This window comes from Telmatherina bonti (assembly GCF_933228915.1).
Source record: "Telmatherina bonti genome assembly, chromosome: 6".
NCBI classification, from domain to species: domain Eukaryota; kingdom Metazoa; phylum Chordata; class Actinopteri; order Atheriniformes; family Telmatherinidae; genus Telmatherina; species Telmatherina bonti.
Window position 1 is genome coordinate 14,855,477 of NC_136624.1, and position 19,393 is coordinate 14,874,869.

General features: G+C 41.1%; 1 protein-coding gene across 1 annotated transcript; it reads right to left on the reverse strand.

Annotated features, from left to right (window-relative positions):
• Nucleotides 1–1,072: 1,072 nt before the first annotated feature.
• On the reverse strand, nt 1,073–19,393 carry ippk (inositol 1,3,4,5,6-pentakisphosphate 2-kinase). Its single transcript, XM_079242401.1, has 14 exons — nt 19,244–19,393; nt 14,102–14,161; nt 12,538–12,633; nt 10,041–10,107; nt 8,762–8,880; nt 8,419–8,508; nt 7,250–7,308; nt 5,405–5,477; nt 4,114–4,266; nt 3,739–3,853; nt 2,790–2,925; nt 2,609–2,711; nt 2,431–2,522; nt 1,073–1,330 (listed from the first exon to the last, which is right to left on the reverse strand). The coding sequence occupies exons 1-14, from the start codon at nt 19,322–19,324 to the stop codon at nt 1,087–1,089; spliced, it is 1,488 nt and encodes a 495-aa protein (XP_079098527.1). The 5' UTR covers nt 19,325–19,393; the 3' UTR covers nt 1,073–1,086.

The window sequence follows — 19,393 nt, forward strand, 5'->3', positions numbered from 1 at the left end:
GTCATCGCTCCAAGATTTAGAAATAATTGACATGCAATCAGAAACGCAGCACCAATCTGACGCTCAGCTTGGGGCAACACGTGACCGTGAGTTTACCAGCCTGCACGTCCCCAGCAGGCATGTCAGACTGCAGCGTTTCTGCCGTTTCCACTCGACTGATCGGAGCCCTTCAACACTGACGGGCTGTTTATTTCTGCAGTGATGCAGTCCTTGGTCGTAATATTGATGAGCTGGATGGTAGAAAAGAGCCGTTCAAGGCTCAGTTCACCCAAACATTAAATCAGTATCAGTTTGGTTAGAAAAGCTCATTGTGGTAGAAATCAGAGTTCAAACTCCCTGCTTGGTCGACGTCTCTGTCGTTTGTTACTGGTTTAACTGGTTCTGACATCGGTTATAAACAACAGCTTCTTTTTATGCTGGGTAAACTGGTTCTCTACGGACACATTTGAGGTTTTCTCACCAACACGCTGCATCTAGTTGGTTAGCAGTGAAGATGTGGGTTTGATAAAACAACCAAACCTCCTACTTTAAATGAAAGCAAAGCATTGTGGGTATAACCATTTCCTGCTTCCAGAGTCCCAAACTGTTCAGCAGTCAGACCCACCACGCTGGGCGCAGCAGACGTAGCGAGTGCTTCAGTCACCATGGTGATGCCTCGCACGGAGAAATGTCCACCGTGCCTGTCTTTACCTTGTAACTCCTCATCTGACCTGCTGCGTCACCATGGTGATGAGAGAGACCAGAACGTGTTGCTTTGACAACTGCTCAGATCCAGTCAAGGAAAATCTTTGTCACCCAGGAGATCAAGTTTTCTAATAAATACAAAATTAATACAGATCGGAGCGGCGGCATTGGAATTTCTCTCGACTGGATCAGGAAGCTGCGTTACCATGGCAACACATGCACGCAAAGAAGTAACAATAATGACTCAAAAGTTACCCAAGTCTGAGGAGACCGAGTGGCAACTTCCTTCAAGTGTTATGTTTTGTGAGCAGCAGCTGTCAGAGCTGCCGACGCGTCACGGAGAGACAGCGCTTGTCGTCTTGGCGTTTTACATCTGAGGCATCGTTGTGGAGCTGGTTTCGTTCACATGGGGTGGAAAAGCAATGTGCAGTCCTCCCTGTCTGCTGATGTGATGATGCTCGGGAGCAGCGGCAAAGAGCCTTTTGGCAAGGCACCACCAGTCCTCAAGTAGCATGAGACAATCTTCTGGTCCAGACGCAGCTGGCGAGGGATGCTATCGAACGGCTTGGGATCCAAGTCCAAGATGGAGACCGAGTAGGAGAAAGCAGGAGGTCTGAAATCTCTGAGCTGCCTCTGAGTGGAGAGACTGGAGAGGAGGAACAGAGATTAGCTGATGTCTCCATCTGCTGGAGTCATGACAACATCACACGCTGCTCTTGTTGCGAGGAGTTCGGCTTCAAACAAAAAGAAAAAAATGAGGTTGTGACATTTTTTCCACTTTGTGAAAGATTTTGTCAATTGTCATATAAAACATCCAGACAGAGGATACACACACACACACACACACTAAACACGTAGAAATTATGGGAGCTTGCTTAAATCTGAGCCAAACTCTTCTCAGATATGATGGTGAAAATGTGTAGCAACAACTTTTTAGGTTTACACTAAAACCCTGATGGGCTCGACCCGCGAGAGGCGACAAACCGCAGCGACAGCGTTGCACATCACGCTCTCAGATTGCTGGTTTCCAACTGGTTATGATACTGGAGGGCATTTCCCTGCAGTACATGGCAGAAAAAGCAGAAAGAGTGACGACTTGGGAGATTCTGCTCGAATCAACAGAAATCTAGCCGTTAACTCTCCAGAAGCAAAAGAAACAAGCCGGGTTTGTCCGGTTTTAAAAACAGCCTGGTGAATATCATCATTTCATGGCAGATCTCGAGCCAGAAAAATTCACTTTCTACTTGATCAGGCAATGAAACCCTCGTCGAATGTAGTGCGGCTCGACAGCAACGAAGCTCCTGTGCGCACGTCAATGTGAACGAGGGCAGCGATTTTTGCCTCATTGTTTAAGTTCCATAGGAAATGACAATAAGCAACATCGCCCCCTGTGTGCTGAGCCCATCAATATTGTCAGCCATGATGACGACAAGTCGCCTCACAAAGTGCTCTCAGTACCAGAAAACACGCACTTTCTGTTGCTAAGTTATGTTATTTTAGGAGCCGTTACCTTCACAATGCATCGTGTACACAGTGCTGGGTGAAATAATGGGACACTTTCTTTGCATTTGACCAAAGGAACAGATAATAGAGACTTCATCTGGTCTCACTGTCTGTGTATCATCATGTCTCTCGTCAGTTTTTTTCTGTTTGCTTCTTGTTCACATCAGTTTATTCACATACTTTGCCTTAAAAAGGAATGAAAATAAATATGCAGGAGGGAAAAACAATAAGCTGAGTTCTTACCCTTCACCATCAGCCTCTTCTGCGTCACCCGGCACAAGGGTAACCATGATGGAACAGTCCTTGGCTGTCATGGAAACCCGATATTGATGGACCTGCAGTGAAAACACAGAGCAGTGAGTCGTCAGAGCTCAGATGATGTGATCTGAACGGTGAGCAGAGTTACTGGGAACCACCTGACCTTAGCAGCAGCGTACTCCACAGAGCCGTCGTCCTCCATGGAACATTTCTGCACCTTCTCCAGGAAGGCCTCGTTATACGGTCCGTCTATCTGAAGACGAGTCCTGACAGAGACAGGAAGTCGCATCAGAGACCAAGTTCGCTTGCACAACAGATCGGAGTTCTGCTTCGCTGAGTTCTACCTCTCTTTGGGGAAGTCCTGCAAGTGTTGCTCGACACGGCGGTACAAAGGGTAAAGTCCTTCTATGTCCAACGTGTCCAACATCTGAGTCTGAAGAATTCTGGACAAAACACTGTCTCTGGGTAAACCTTGAGAGCCTGAACACAGAGGGGAGGCAGGGGAGTGAACAGAGCAGGAAAGAAGCACTTGTTGCTGCAGACATGGTCCGATTTAAAGCAACATAACTTCTTGACCTCCACACTTTGCTTCTGGGTCGTTTTCTGACGTTTCTGTTTCTGTCGTCATGATTATTTAAACAGAGTAAACATTGTTGCTTGATAATAAATGGCTTCACCGAAGCATTAACCACAAGTGAAAGAAAAAATTTTTATGTTAATTCTCTAGAAAATGGCCAAGAAATGACAACTTCTGTAAGCGTGTGCGAACTTATGAGCACAACATTCCATTCTTAGAGCCGTCTTTCTCTGCAGCCTCCAAAGCTGAGAAACTGCAGGAACTTTTATGTTTGTTCCCAACATCCCTTTACAGCTCCGCGTCACACACACTAGCATCTGCATATCCACACACCGGCGTTTCCGAACGCACACCTTGATACGCCGCAAATAGGAGCAGACGTTGGAGGAAGAGAGGAAAAGGAAGTCATAGAGCAAGAGTTAACATCAGGCCGACTTTTACTGGCTGGAGAGCGCTCAGAGAGGAGACAAGATGCAAAACTTAGCTAAATAAGTCATCGCTAGGAGGCAGAAACTTTAGTCGTGTTGCTTGGATTCATCAAACTTTGTAAAGTCACGAGTTTTTATTTTGTGATAATCTAAAAACGCTGTGATTGTGAAAGTGCTGAAGAAAAATACACGATAATTTGTAGCTTTTCATCGCTTCTCTGACCAGACAGAAACACTACGAAGCCGCTGATGGAGAACCATCCGGCTGGTAAACATGCAGGTTCTGACCGTGACAAATCCTGTCTTTGAAGTGGCTCGCTTCACAGAAGCTCCACCCCTCTCCTCCTCGGTCGATGGCTACCCCTCCATCTCCTCCCCCACTCAGCAGAGCGTTCATCAGGACCTACAGAGAGAGGTTCAGCTGTGAGGTTTTAACAGAGTCTAAAACCTGCTCTTCATTTGACCAACTGAACTCTTTTCCTCATGAAAACATACCACAAAAGTTCATTTCAATGATTTGTGTCGTTAAAAGTTACACTTTCTTTGTTTTTGTAGCTCAGTGTCGGTATCAGTCTGAAACCTGCAGATGTCAGCGATCTGAAACCATCAGGTCATGTGATGGAGGGTTTAGTTTTGTATGCAAATCTGGGAAAGGTAATTTACCTGAATGAAGTCGTTTAAGACTGCTTTGCTGGTCATTTGACTGTTGAGTCGATTGTTTCCACACAGAAAATAAGGTCTGAGGTGATGCAGCAGTATGTTCATGTCAGGCGAGTCGTCGCTGCCCTCCTTACTGCTGTAAATACACTGACCCCCCTGAAACACACACAGAGGAATTCACTCTGACTCTTCCATCATCCACGTCTCATAAAGCTTCATGTAAGTTTCATTTCCAGAACAAACAGAAAACAGGTAATCTAATCATGATAATCAGAGTGTTCACAAACACGGCATCACTGTGGTATCGATAGAAAAACTGACAAACCAAAGCTGAAAAATTCTCAGAATTATATAAATGTATTATAGTTTTATCATCTTCTTTCTTTACATCTGATTTAGACTTAGAACAGGATTTAAAAAAAAAAAAAAAAAGGCTTTTTTAGAATTTAATGTGGCGAAAAAACAAGCTTGGTCATGTGGCTGAAAAGTTAACTCCACATTTAAATCATTAGCACAGCAGACTTATGACAAAAATACGACATTTGGCAAACTACATAAAGTCCGTTGCAAGCCACTTGTGGGTCGGGACCTTGTCTCTGGGACTGAATGGTATGTCCATAGTTGATCCTGTAGGGCTGCTATCCTGCAGGGTTTGATGCATCTCTTCTTCGACACACCAGACTCACATTGATCCAGCAGCTTATGAGGTTCGGCACAATGACTAATGTAAGTCAGGTGTGTTGGAGCTGGGATACCTGGAAAACCTGCAGGATTGTGGCCCTTGAGGTCCAGAGTTGGACACCCCTGGTATAAGACAGTCATAAGACCTTCTGCTATGAGCCCTATATTACAGTCATGTCATGTTATTATTGTTACATTAAAATCACGAGAGCAAAACATCAGTGAGAAAGTGGAGATTTTAAAATGAATTAACTTATTTCCATTTTTTTTTTCTCAACACTTTTCTAAATGCCTCAGAAAACATTTTTAAAATGAAAGTCTAATTTCCTGTTTTGGAGAGAACTGATCCAAAAAGTAATGAAGGTTTTTCTGCCTCTTTAAAAGAAATACAGCCAGTCCTCAGTTAATACAGTTTTAGTTAAATAAACCTTTGTTAATTTGGCTTCCTATTATTGAAAAAGTCACTTTAAAATGTAAACTTTTAATTTACTTTATAATAACCTGAACAGGAAGCTTTGAAAGTTTGTAAAAAATCTCTTTTCATGTAGTTAAACATGACCGTTTTCGTCACTGTGGAAGGTTCAGGAGCATCATTCTAGCAGCTGCTTCTTACCTTAAATATCTTGAAGTTGTTTTGAGGTTCTTGTATCAGGTGTACGATGGAAAAGTGCATTCTTTGTCTGTTCCTACGCAACAGAAACAAATGAACAGAAGTGATACAGCAGCAGACATAAAAAGCCTGCAAACAGGCAGAAAACACAAAACTTTTAGTTTATTTCCATTATGACATCTGCATTGTGACATTTTTCTTTTCAGTGTTTATGACCAGTGTTTTTTTTTCCCCTGTCTCTACTAGCATCAGATAGACAGATTATTGGCAATATATCTCATATTCTTAAGATCTAAGTGGATCTTAGAAACTCAGTTTGCTTTCTATGTTGTAATTTGTTGGATTTTTCACACCAGCCTGCACATAGATCTCCCCGATAACACACAGAAACCCAGGGAATATGAACACCAGTCCTCTAGGTACGTGAATATCATGCAAGCATGTCCGACATAATGTTGAAAAGACAGCAAATCTACACGTCATGTTTCATGGTTTATTTTTATGAAAACACACGGAGTGTTCCTCCTAGGTAGCAAAATGTCCCGTGATCGTCTCAATGGACTGAATTACACAGAAATCTGTTTACATTCTGTCCACACACCCAAACAAACAAGCTTTCTCCTGAAGCTACATAATCTGTCGTTTAGCTTCAACATCCACTGCAAACCACAAACAGAAAGAAGACAGAAAAACCCATCTGAACAGGTTTAAATGACTGAAACCGCATTTACTACCGTACTCTTTTAGATCTGTATATCATAATCTGTCGTTCGTTGGTTAAAAATAATGTGTCTGTAAAACGCAAGCACCCGCTGGAAACAGAAGCAAACAATCTGAACTGCATCGTCTGCTACAGCCTGCTGTGAAGGCGATGGGAGGCTGAAGCTCCGCCTCCAATCCAGCCGTCAGAGTTTTATCACACATCCCTCGTCCTGAAGACGAGTCAGTACCTTCTGATAGAAGGTATGGAGCTCCAAAATGTTGTGAAAGTATTGTATCATACGGTATTGTATAGTACAGTGTTCCTTAATTCCGGTCCTCAGGCCCCCCTGCCCTGCATGTTTTAGAGGTAACCCTACTTTAAACACACCTGAATGAAACTAAGGTATCGTTAACAGGCTGCAAAGAACTTGCTGAGGAAGTTCAATAGTCAGACTCAGGTGCTTTGGAGGAGGATCGTGTCTAAAACAGGAAGGGGGGGGCTGAGGACTGGAATTGAGAAAGAAACACCAGTATAATGTGTAAAAAAGAGAAACATCCACTTTGACCAAAGATTTAACAAATGTTGTCTGAAAATAGAAAGTGAAAGTACCAAACAGCAATGCAGGTCATGTGGACAAAAACAGGACGAGCTGTTAGTGAGCAAACTAAGAAAATAAGTAAAGAAAATGTGAACAGAAACCATCCCGACCAGCTGAGTCTGAGCTCATTTTAATACGATGCTGATGCTGCATGCCTCTGCAGAATAAAATCTTCTCAGACTGTTATTCAGGAAACAAATTAAACTGAGAGAAAACAGTCAGGATCTCAACCAGACTTCATATTTACATAGGAATTTAAATGGTTCATGACAACCACCATCCTGCAGAGCTGATCTGTGAGCTGCTGGACACTAAATGTGATGCTGAGCTTCATCTTTCAGGTTGACGATGCATCTCTCACAGGTCAGAGGAGGTACGACCAACTAGCAGTTATCATTTACTCTTCCTGATCTGAAAAATGTCAGATTAATTTTCCTGCAAACTTAAATCAGGGATATTTTCCAGGAGTGATGACGCCATATTCCTTGCCAGGGATTACAGCTGATCACATGATGTCCAGGCGCACTGAAAGAGGTCATAAACGTACCCTGAGAACAAGTCCAGAGGACAATACAGACTGCGTCTCTTCCACTTCCCATTGGCAACCTGGAAAAACAACAGGAGGGAAGTGTCAGACAGAAGAGCGGGGAAAGATTTTAGAAATTATTAGATTATTTTATTTTGTCCTCTGAATCTCATTTGTAAAGATTTATGGCTTCCAGTCACCAAGCTGTGAAATCACTGCTTTTAGGAGAAGTATGAATCCATTTTCAGATCGTACGGTGAAGCTGGAGCAACCAAGATGGTTTCTAATTACACTGTTTAGCCAGTAGGAGTGTATTGGCAAGAATCTAGCGAGCTAACATTACGATATATCAGGATACACTAAGCAAGACAATATATAGCAATTTTACCTTCACAGGTAAACACTGAACAGAGGATCTACAATTCACTGTAGAATCAACTAAAACACTGATCTGTATGTAAAAGTAAAGATCGGTTGTTTAGATGACTTTAAATATAAATATTGTGACTTAAAAAAAGTGCCATATTTCGACATATCAATGTTTTCTTACACCCCTATTATGTGTCTGTCTGAGCAGATGCTGTAAAAACGTGGCAGACTGCAGGGATATACAGATTCACTTGTTAATCAAATGGAAAAACAGTGTATATATAAATATATAAAATATTACATATTTACTGAAGTCCTTCATGACATTTAACTGTTTACTTTCTTCTACCTCATGTCCTTGTTTTCTTTTTTGTTTTATTTTACCTCCAACATGTTTGCAAATTGAAAATGAAGGGAGGAGAATTCAGCAAGGAAATCCTACATATTGCTTTTTTAATGGTTTTAATGGTATGATACAAAGACTTAACTGGTAAAAGCTGGTTAGAAAAAAAAAAAAACATGGGACGAGGCTAAAAGTTCAAACGGACGATGCTTAGCTCATTTGGAAAGACAAAGAACACAAACCAGAAAGACATCATGTCCAGTCTAGTAGTTGACTCAAACGGGACATTTGTCCAGAAAATAGATCAGAGACAAAAAAAAAAGGGGAAAGAAACATCAGACTTTTGCTGTTCTGCATTTTACCAGACTGTCGCATCAAAGTCTGAGGTGGATTAAAAGCTTTTAGGTTAAACAGGGAAGAGATGTCTGTAAAGACGCTTGTTGTGCTGCAGCATCACTGAACTGTGTGTGTTATTTACCTTGTAGTGCTGGTGCATGCAGTAGCGGCACACTTTGGTCTTTATGTCTTTGCTGATGTGTTTTGGGGACGGCAAGAACCCACATTTAGGCTGAAAACAACACAAAGAAAGCAGCTGCTGAGAAACACACACTCTCCCAGTCTCATGCCCTGTCTGGCCAGTAGTTCTGCACGATGAGGACTGAAGTTTGAAGTAAAGATCTCTAACAATGTGGCTGCTTCCAATTAAAAAGCTGGGATTAACGGAAACCTTTTGTTTTATAAGCTGCGCTCCTTTTAAAAAGTATTTTAATTGAGATTTATTCCTAAAAACAAAACTCGTGATGCAGCATGTGTGTGTGTACCTTGATCTCGATGCAGAGTGGGGGGGTGTGTGTTGGATGGTGCACAGCAGGAGACGTCAGGTTGGGCAGGCAGAGCGCACAGCCGCTGTAGATGTCCATCACCTTATCGCAGCGCCAAGCTGATGCACACAGAAAAACTCATTCATGAGCCGGAAATCAGCCGACAGGGCAGCTGCTGATAACAGCTCTTATCATTGGAGTTTTCTTTTTCAAATGTGTCATCTCAAAGTGAAAGATATTTTACTTATGGCACGCTCTGTAAGGGCGCATTCACATCAGCTCTGTTTAGTCAGCTTTACACAAACCGTGGTCCGCTTCCTGGGGCAGTACAGGTCATTTTAGGGTCTGAACGTGTATTTGGTGAGGGTCGCTACAGCAGAGGAACCCAAGTCCAAATGGATAAATTCCTTCATGCGTGGTATTGAACTCTGCCGAGACACGTATCGAGTCATTCATTTGAGTCAGGTGTGCAGCAGAAAGGATGCACCTTAAAGCTGCAGGAAAATCCCAATTCAATTCAACTTTATTTATATAGCGTAAAATCACGGCAATGCCATCTCAAGACTCTTTACAGACATAAAAAAAACCTAATGAAAGCCAATTCATAACAGCCTATATAAGGAAACCAACAGATTGAGTTGGATGCCCCCATTCTGAGCAAGCACACTGGCGACAGTGGGAAGGGAAAAAACTCCCTTTTAACAGGAAGGAAACCTCCGGCAGAACCCGGCTCAAGGACAGGCAGCCATCTGCCTCTGCTGTGTGGGGGGGAAACACAGACTGAATATATTCATTGTTGCTCCTTTATTTACTTTCAGTCCGAAACATTTTTCCAGTCTTAGCCAATCAATGAGCTGGATTTTCTTCTTCTTTGTTTTTGATCAGTAGTCATTTCCTCGCCAGAAGCTGTTGTAAATACATAAAGTTTTACAGACAGTGTGATCACTTGAGTAACACACAATCCCAAACAATCCAAACAAAGGAGGAAAACAAAGTCATGTGTTGAACCCACAATGCACTGTTTTGTAGTCTGCTTCCTGTGTTTGGTCCACTTTAAATGGACCAGACCTGTTTGTAGACCGAGTCCAATTCCTTGATCTGAATCAGAATTCATTTGTGCGTTCACATTACCCCAACGAAGCCGACTTCATGAACAAATGGACTCTTTGAATAAAAAAGGCTGATGTGAATGTGGCCTTGGAGAAGCTTGCTGCTCTTTCTGTTCCTGACAGCAGCTTCAGCTTCATGATGTTACACACGTCAAACAACGCAGTCTTACCCGGTCTTTGATGCTGAACTTTGATTGATAGTTGTCGCACAAACTCCAGAGGTAGTTTGATTACTTCCTGTAGAGAAAATTTTAAAAAGAAGACAACGTTTTGTAGACAGAACATTTCAGCACTTAGCAGCTCATCAGAGCTTCTATTAAACAAACAAACAAACTGCAGGCGGTGAATTCATCACATATCTATGAACAGAGTCCCAAAATGTGGATCACTGCCATCACTGAGCTATCCTTTATCTGGCACTAAAACTCTTTTATCCAACTACCAATTCTGGAAATCTCATTTCCCATTTTGCCATCAGATGCCATTTAATGAATTACTTTCATATGACTACAGACCACATTATGAACGGTTTGTTTGAGCTCTGAAACTTACACAAGACAGATGCATCAGAAACAGAAGCTAAAATAAGGAAGCATCTGACCTGGGAACTGTTGCTCATGTGTTACCAACCCTCTAGACTTTGTTTCTATAACTCCTTTTTCTTTTCCTCTTATTTCTGCATCCTTTTCTTTCTTTAAAAAAAGCATTTTAAATTTACTTTATTTGCTTTTTATTATTAACCTTAAATTTTTAAATTATAATTAGATTAAATGTTATGTGCTAAACTTTATAAACTTCCTTACTTTTTTTTTTTTTTTTTTTTAATTTATTTATTTTTTTTACCAAGAGTCAAACTGCGGTGATTAAATGAGATTTTGGTGACCCATTCCTCCACACTGATAGAGCACCATTTAATTCTGCACCACAGACATCTGGGACGTCACAAAGACGTTGTCTGAACAGAATCCTTCCCTCGATCTGATAAGAAAAGGTCATCTGAAAAGCTTTGAAACATTTTCCACACGATAAATGAATTATTGACAATAATCAGCCTGGATGTTTCTGGAAAATTAAAGACAAAGACACAAAGTCTTCCTTGTGATGACTCAACGCAGCCTTCTCTGCTCTGAACTTATTTTTAGGGTAGGCGGCGTGATCGGTCATTTCAGGAAAAGCCCAAATGGAGCAACTTTCAGAAAGTCAGACTGGCTCATTTAAGAGAAAAGCAGCCATGGGACCAGTATTGATGATTATTTTCTGCTGCAGTAAACCATTTTCCAGTTCAGCGTTTTACGAGCCGTCACACAGACCTGAGATGACCGTCTGGTTCCAGACATTAAATCAACACCATGTGAGGACTTGCCGATGAGTCAACGGCACCGTGGACAGGACAAGGCCGTCCTAGCATTTCATACATATTTTAAAGAATTCTCACTGACATGAAAGAATAAATAAAAACAGCTGAACAAGGTTCCCAACGGCATCAAAATGTCATTTTCTCTTTTGCAACCGCTGGTTTTGTTTGTTTTCCTCCTCCAAGCTTGTTTTCCAGTTAGAGAACTACTCCGCTGACGCTGGCCGTGTGGAACAAAGCCCGTTCAGACATTCTGCAACCTAGTTTGTTCACAAAAACAGCATGATATTTGAAATGTGCAGAGAACAGACAGTAGTCATTATTTCTACAATGTTTCCATTGCGATGCTACGAAGGAAATGCTCAACTTGGAAATAAATTATGATCCTGTTTGCACAATGTGTTCATGCAAAATCAAAAACTTTTCCTTTTATGTATTAAAAGAAATGCAACTAAACGAGAGCGAAAATGCATATGGGGCTGGGAACGATGGAATGCTGCTAGTGGGTGGTGAAACGTTGCCATGACACACCCTTCTGTACGCATTACATCCTCATCAGACCAGAAGACACAAAAACCACTTCTATAGATGTGTATCAATTATCTGGGGCATGAAATCTCTGCGTCTTCTCTGACGGTATAAATGCTGCACAAAGAAGCAAGTTTTGCTTTAAGATACCAACTAACATTAATTTGACAGCGGAAACAGCATGGCGGTCCACCGTGGTTGTTGTCATCGTATCATTTGGGCCGTAAACGGCGCCTGAGCAGACCGGTGGCAAGACGACGTAACAGACATCATCATCGCCCCAAAAAGACTCCAGCTCACATTTACACAGACAGGTTTCACCTGAGTTTCGCTCTGGAGGCCGTTTCAAACCGTTGCAGTTCAAAACAAACTTGTTACCATAGCAACGAGAAGCCAAAACTTGACAAAACTTTCATGTTTTGTCATTTTTATCATAACAAAGGCATATTATTCTGTTTTTGTAGTTTAAATAAATAGCTTTAAAGCTCATTTTCTAGTTTGGTTTTAACTCTACTCTTTCTGTTTAAAAAGGCCCCTGCGGTTTGGGGGGGTCTAAATTTAGTTGCTTTTTTTGTTTGTTTGTTTTTTAATAATTCCTGTGGCCACCATGACATTTTGACAGGACATGTAGTAAAAAAAAAATCCCTTTCTGCTTTGACTTTGACCATTTTTAATAGTAATTATTACTGATGATGTATTATGAGATCAATTTTATATTAACTTTAGAATAAATGCCCAAAAAGAGACGTAAAACTACAAATGGTATAAACTCATCAGTGTCTTACCCCACTATGGATGAACTTCTCCCCCAGCAGGCTGCTCATCACGGTGGAGCTGAAGTCAACCATGTTCTGGATCTGCCTGAACGCCTGCTCTGCTGTCTGCACAAAAAACAAAAACAAAGTCTGGGAAAAGTTCACTAAACGACATTAAATTCATCCAGCAGGGTGGACTCTTTACATCCTTCATGCCCATGGTGATAGCTGACTGAGGATGGGGTTCATCTGGAAGACTCAACACAACCCTGGTGTATTTCAAGCTTCAACAGCAACCAGCACCAAGGTCACCAGTCACTAAACTGGAACTAGATTCTGGGCCAAGTGGGACCACACTTGGGTATATATTTAGATCAGAAACTTTGTCCTGAAGCTTGCAGTCTGACCCAAATGTAGAATCAGCTGCTAATGAAATGAGCTTGATGTAAATGAAGGCCTGATATGTAGCGTGTGCCAACAGGAATCACAGGCTGCAGATCATCTACTGGTCGTCCAGCTGTGTCGGCTCACAGCAGGTTTCTCTTCTCACTTCTGGATCTCTAGAATTCACTTCTGATCGGAAAACTGATATGTAAGATCGCTGTTTGGACTTTGAAGCAATGCTTCACACAACGCAAACAGAACCTAATGCCCATGGAGGACCACGGTCGGTTTACAGCAAGACCTCCAGATTATACGTGGAGTTTCTGGAGGTCAGCACGTTTCTGTACATAAGATGAATCTGCCTGGCTGTTAGGAAAAAAAAGACACTTTTGCAGATAAATACTATTAGAAATGGAGATGAAATTTTGTTTTATACGCCACAGTAAGCAGTTTGAGAAGACTAATGGTTGTACAATACAATACTTTACAATACTGCATCTATTCCACAACGTTAAAGTTGTTTCTTATATTAATATTCTTTGTTGTATGGGTTGTGATTGTTTTTCTGGTGCTCTGACCTACATCTCTGCAGTATGTCAGTAACAGTGTCAGTTTCATGTTAGAGATGTTTCTGTGTTGACACTACTGATTCAGTGATAAATATTAAAAACAGTTTAACAGCCTCACTTGTGTGCTGCCACATGCACAGTTCTGTTTTAAGCCAAGTGTCTCATTTGACAAGGTGAGGTGTGTACAATAAGTAAATAAAGTAATTTAAAATTTCTCTGTGGTGCTTTTGAATTCAGTGTTTATTCATATTTTCAGCTTATCCAATCAGATTGCTCCTGCCCAATGATATGAAACCTTTGCTGGGAGCTCTCAGCACAGGTGCAAATGCACAAAGGTCTGGTTCTTCAGACCAAATACAGAGAAGGTCTGAGATCCAGCTGTTTGCTGCAGAACTTAACAAACATGACCACCACCCATTTTCATTTGTATACAAAACAACATCTGTTCACAAGTATTAAGTGAAGAAACTGGCTCAGTTTAAATAGAGGATGTTCTGCTACAATTTCCCGAGTCAACAAGGTCTAAAACACCTGGCAGTCCAGCGCCCCTAGAGCAGATCTTTAATATAAAATACATTGTTAAAGAGTACACATGTAAAACATGAGGTATTTACTCTGCAAATATGAGACGCTGTGTTTACCTGTGGTGGATTTTCAGAGTCTTCTGCAGGATACTTGAGCAAACGTAAAACTCTGCAGAGCTGCAGAGAGAAGCACAATTAGAAAACTGGATGAGGATTATTTAATCAGAACATTATGCAAAACAATATATCTGCTTGAAAACATTTATTCAAGTTTCTAAAGTCACATCCGAGTAAAGAGCAGGACTCTGGCTTTTTGTTCTGGACTCTGAAAATCTAAAAAAAAAACCTGTTAAATGAGGCTTTTAGGTCTCCAGAGTTCAGATACATCACAGGCTCCTCTCTTTATACCAGCACCTGACTTTGGATGATGCTGCATTCACTGTACCTCAGAAGTGGGAGTGGAAACTCATTTGCTCTCGTTTTCCTGCTTTAAACACAAGGCTCCAGACAAGGCTAAAATCTGAGACAGCGCGAGTATATTTTTCATCTATTTGTGCAAGTTTGACCAATGAATTTACCGACGCTCCCGAAAAATACAAAGTTGAGCCAAGAGGTAGAGCTGATTGGAGGATGGTGAGCATGCGGGTGGATTATTGACATCTATGAAACTCTGAGCTGCCTGTAGCTAAGAGCTAACTTGGATCTAATGGTAGCTAACTGGCTAAGCTAAGTTACACTGTCAGCTGGCTAAATTGTGCTACACTCCGATACCTGTCAATCAAAAGGACACGCCCCTAATTATGCTGAATTTCAACGTTAAATTACTTCCAAATGGATCAGATGCTGACAACGACGCAGACACAGCCAGGAAATTCTGCTTTCCAATGAGTGGCTGACAACATGCGGGAAATACAACATTTTCTGATAAAACTGGCGCCACACTACTTTGATTAAACACAGCGCCAGTCTGAAACACAAAATGCCCAGTGTAATCAAAGTGCAGCTCCACTCCCAGTTGCATTTATAAAGCAGGAGGCAGTCGATCAGTGGACCGAGGGTACCGAAGTGATTCTAAAGTTTAACACAATCAGATATTATTGATTCCATTTTATCGCAGCTTTTTTGTTATGTCAACTGCTGCTAAGTAAAATATGAATGTAAACGCTTTAGTTTCTCCATTTATTGTTCACATATGCATCAGTAAACATGAGAGAAAATGTGAATATCTGTTTTGCAAACTGATTTTGATGTGCGTCCCGAGATTTTTGCTGCTAAAAGTTGAAGTTAGGGTTCATTGTGATTCTGGTGAAAAAAGTTAAGTCAGCAGTCCTGTTGTAACAATCATTTGTTATTCAGTTCACTTAAAATGAAAAGTGGCGATAACATTTTGTCTGAATATAAAACTCTAACCAAAGGTCTCCTGATTTTCTAATCAGCATTATTTAATTTCTTTCCCAGTCGGAAGCTGGAAATATTAGTTTCCTCATCTGTCACTGAATGAACAAATATCAGCAACGTATCAGAGAAGATACAGTCAACACTTGTTCACACAAGCAGCTAAAGACTGAAATGAAACATGGAGAGAAAGGTTAGCATGAAGTGGATATGTGACAAAAAATTATTAAAGGAGGTCTCAGTGGCGTTACAAAACCAACCAGCAGCCATAATGTTCTGCAATGTCTTTGAAGAAATTGCGGAACATAATGGCTGCTGAGTAAAAGTCTGGATTTCTGCTACGAGTCTGATGTTTGATCTGAGCTCATCGGATATTTATCATCAGTCTTCTTGTGCTGCTCTGATGTGCTCCAAAGGGTAAGTACAACCAGCCTCAAAAGAGGAAGAGCCAGAAAAAGATGCGGTGAAGTGAAGCTGCAGCTCACCACACCTCTGAAATGATCAACTTGAATGAGGGTGTTAATGAGGAAGAAAACACCAAATGTAGTTACTCTTATTTTAACCAAAGTAGATGTTTTGTAAGTTCTGGGAATTAAGTCAGCTTGTTTAAAAAGTAAAAAAAAAAGAGAAAAAAAGATGGTTTCTTTTAAATAAAAAGAAGATTTGGGCTTAATGGGTTAAAATTAATTTTACTTTCTTTTACTATTGTAGCAAATAACAAGCATGAAAACAAAGTTGTAGCAATAAAACACGTTTTTTGACTTATGTTCTGCAATGATGCTCTAGTTTTGTCTGGCTTTATGGACTCAGTGTGTCTCTTTCCTTTACAGCAGTGTAGCTTAAACTCACTCTGTTCCAGGCCACAGTGAGTTTAGTCCAGATCAGCCAAAATGAAACAGACTAAAACAGGGCCAGACTGGCACATAAAGTCAAGCCGGGAGTCATACGCTCACCCAGGCCACCCCAACTCATTACTTGTGTGCATGTGCTCACACCTGCGCAATTTACGTGTACACACATCTGAGCCAAGTAAATACCAAAGTTTGTTATTTTAGACCAAACTATCTACCTGTGACTTTAACACACACAACATATTAACTAATATTTTATCTGTCATACCAGGAAACCCCATATAGGACCTACTTTACATCCATGTAACTGCTTCAGCTTACAGCAGATTTAACAGAACTGCAACAAACCACAGCAGCATCAGATGGACGTTTTAGCAACGTAGCATCCGGGTCACAAACATCTTGTACATCCAGATTTCTCAAGAGCGTCCGGTTACAAGGAAAGGTTACCTTGTGATCATTACCTTAATCTGCAGCTCCTCACTAACCTGTATCTTCCTCACACATCTCATACATAAACTAACCAGGGTGTTACTGCTGCTGGTGGGGTGCGTTCCCCCCCTACAGTCCACCTGCGTTCCTCATCCTTTCTGCTGTTCAGCTCCGGCGCTTTGCTTTTGTTGATTAATCTTTAAAACATCTTGATCAGGTTACGGACCATTTGGTGATTTGTGACAATTGTTTAGATTGTGGTAAACCAGTCACACTGATGTAGAGCGAGACCAGTCAGGCAATTTGAGGCCCAGGCCACCGAGAATTGTCCCGCTCCTCCTTTGGGCCAGTCCAGGGTGGACTAAAACAAGTCTTTGGTATGAAGGAATACAACAAAGAATAAGAGTAACAACAATTCTTTACAAAAACAAAAATATATTTTTTAAAATAATCAATTATTTTAAAATTAACTTGATATTTTTACTGTACTCAAATTATAGCAGGACAAATCTGGACCGATATCTGAAGCAGAGACCCCGGCAGTCAGAACGGCTCAGTCGGGCTCTGACAGTTTTTTGCACAGTGCAACAAGGACAGCAACTCCATCATGCAAAGTCCATGGTGTGTCAGGGAAAATACTTCAGCAGGCATTTAAAAAAAAAGTGTAGATTTGTTTAGCCAACAGACGTGTCACAATGCAAGTTTGGACAAGTGTCTGTGTCTCAAGACATTTCAAAACAATGTTAAACAAATGAACTGATAGCTACAGTGGCTCAATCTTTCGGCCGCCCAGATGTGAGCAACTGAAGAACATTAATTATTCTGAGAACATGTCAACATTTCATCAGAACTGAGGAATGATTTCTTAAAAAAAAAACTAAAAAAAAACAAACCTGAAGCAAATCCATTTTCCTGTGGTATGAATCATGCCTACAAACATGCAGTAGTCACATCTGTTATCTTGTGCAACCATAGGTTCAAATCATACGTGGAATATTTAGGAGTAGTAATGCTTTCGTCGCACAAAATAAGACCTTTGTTGTCTGGTTTTATTCAGTTACTCTGCTGTCAAATCAAAAGTTTGCTTCCAAAAACTTCTTGTTGTGCATATTTCACATAAATAAAAGTTTAAATCTATGAAAAATAAGTGCATTCGGCTTCTCTGACCCTCTAACCACAAAAACTAAGCTCTTGTTTTAATGTGTAAAGTTATACACAACTTGAGTGTGAGTGTATATCAGCATCTCTGTCTGCATAACTCTCAGGGGAATCAGGGGCATCAAAGATGCTGATGATTTTTCTGTTTTCTACAATTTGTGTTTTAATATGTTCATTGACTTTACACATATTAAATGCAATATATAATTCAATTCAATTCAACTTTATTTTTATAGCGTCAAATCACAGCAATGCCATTTCAAGACGCTTTACAGACAGGGAAAAATAAAAACATAAGCCAATTCATAATAGCCTATATAAGGAAACCAACAGATTGACTTGGAAGCTCCAACTCAATCTCCCATAAATAAATCTGCCACAGGATCAATCCAATATCTGATAACTTTGTCTGAAAGCAGGACTGAAGAAAGCCAACGTAGTCAATTAGAACAAACATGCGTAACTATTTCTAAGAATGAAACCTGTCAGACATATTTACCAACCACTAGAATAAAGAGAAACCAAGCATGGCTGACATCAGACACACAAAAGCTTCACATTTCTGGCCTAGGTGTGACAATTAAACAACAATGAGTACTGTTATTAGGCAAATAAGGGGTGAACTGGGAGACGAGCCTGTAAGAAAACACAATGTGCACAAAAACCAGCACATGGAAACTATGACTAACTTGTGTACAGTTGTCTCTTAAGCCCCCTGCTTAAGAAATCTTGACAACATCTGATGTGTTTCAACACATGAGATGTGAATCACGTACTCCTAACATTCATCATACATTAATCCCATCTATGTCACTGCTGACACGAAGGGAGAAAGGGCGAGTCAGTGAAACTAACACCTATCCGGGACAGCTAATACGGGCAGATCTTCGTGGAAATAGGTTAAACAGATTTGGCGTCTTCTCCGGTGTCGGATGACAAGATGCCACCCAGTAGCCGGTGTGCTCGATGCCGGCCGGTGGCGGCGCAGTGACCCGCCGCTGTGGCCGCTGTGGCCGGTCTGCTTCAGCAGCTGCTGGGTGAAAACACCGGGAGATAAACTAACCCGCAGAATAACACATTAACTGTCCTAAAAACAGATTTACAACTAACAAGTCTGACTTGACACGCTTCTAAATAAATCCGTAATAAATAAGATAGTTGTAAAGGTTAAAGCTTAGTTAACATCTTTCATTAGCTGGAACAACTAGCCAGCTAAGCTAACAAACACCGACTAACGACAAGGATCGTTAATAAAATTATGTCGGCTTACATCATTATTAACACACTTCTTAAATTAATAGGGGACGTTTTGACAACATTGGACAGGGGCTTATTGAGTGTTAGAAAAGCCTGAAGAGGACGCTGTCAGTCCTCCAGCTTTAGCAGAACTTGTCTTAGCTTCTCGTTAGCCTAGCTGACTCACCTGTACGTGAGAGACCACCAAACTCTTGTTTCCTTCTCCGTGATATTTCCAGTCGTTTTCGTCCATTTTGTCTAGTTCCATCACACAAGCGACGACAAACTGAGCTCCCGTCAAAGACCAGAAAGGGACACACGACGGCACAGGGGCACA

What these genes read in the sequence shown, in the direction of transcription:
- ippk (XM_079242401.1), bottom strand. Translation starts at nt 19,324, where the DNA reads ATGGAACTAGACAAAATGGACGAAAACGACTGGAAATATCACGGAGAA. An exon ending in ACTCTGAAAATCCACCACAG is followed by an intron (nt 12,634 to 14,101) that starts GTAAACACAGCG and finishes TTTTTTGTGCAG; the next exon opens with ACAGCAGAGCAGGCGTTCAG. An exon ending in GAAGAGGCTGATGGTGAAGG is followed by an intron (nt 1,331 to 2,430) that starts GTAAGAACTCAG and finishes CCTCCTCTCCAG; the next exon opens with TCTCTCCACTCAGAGGCAGC.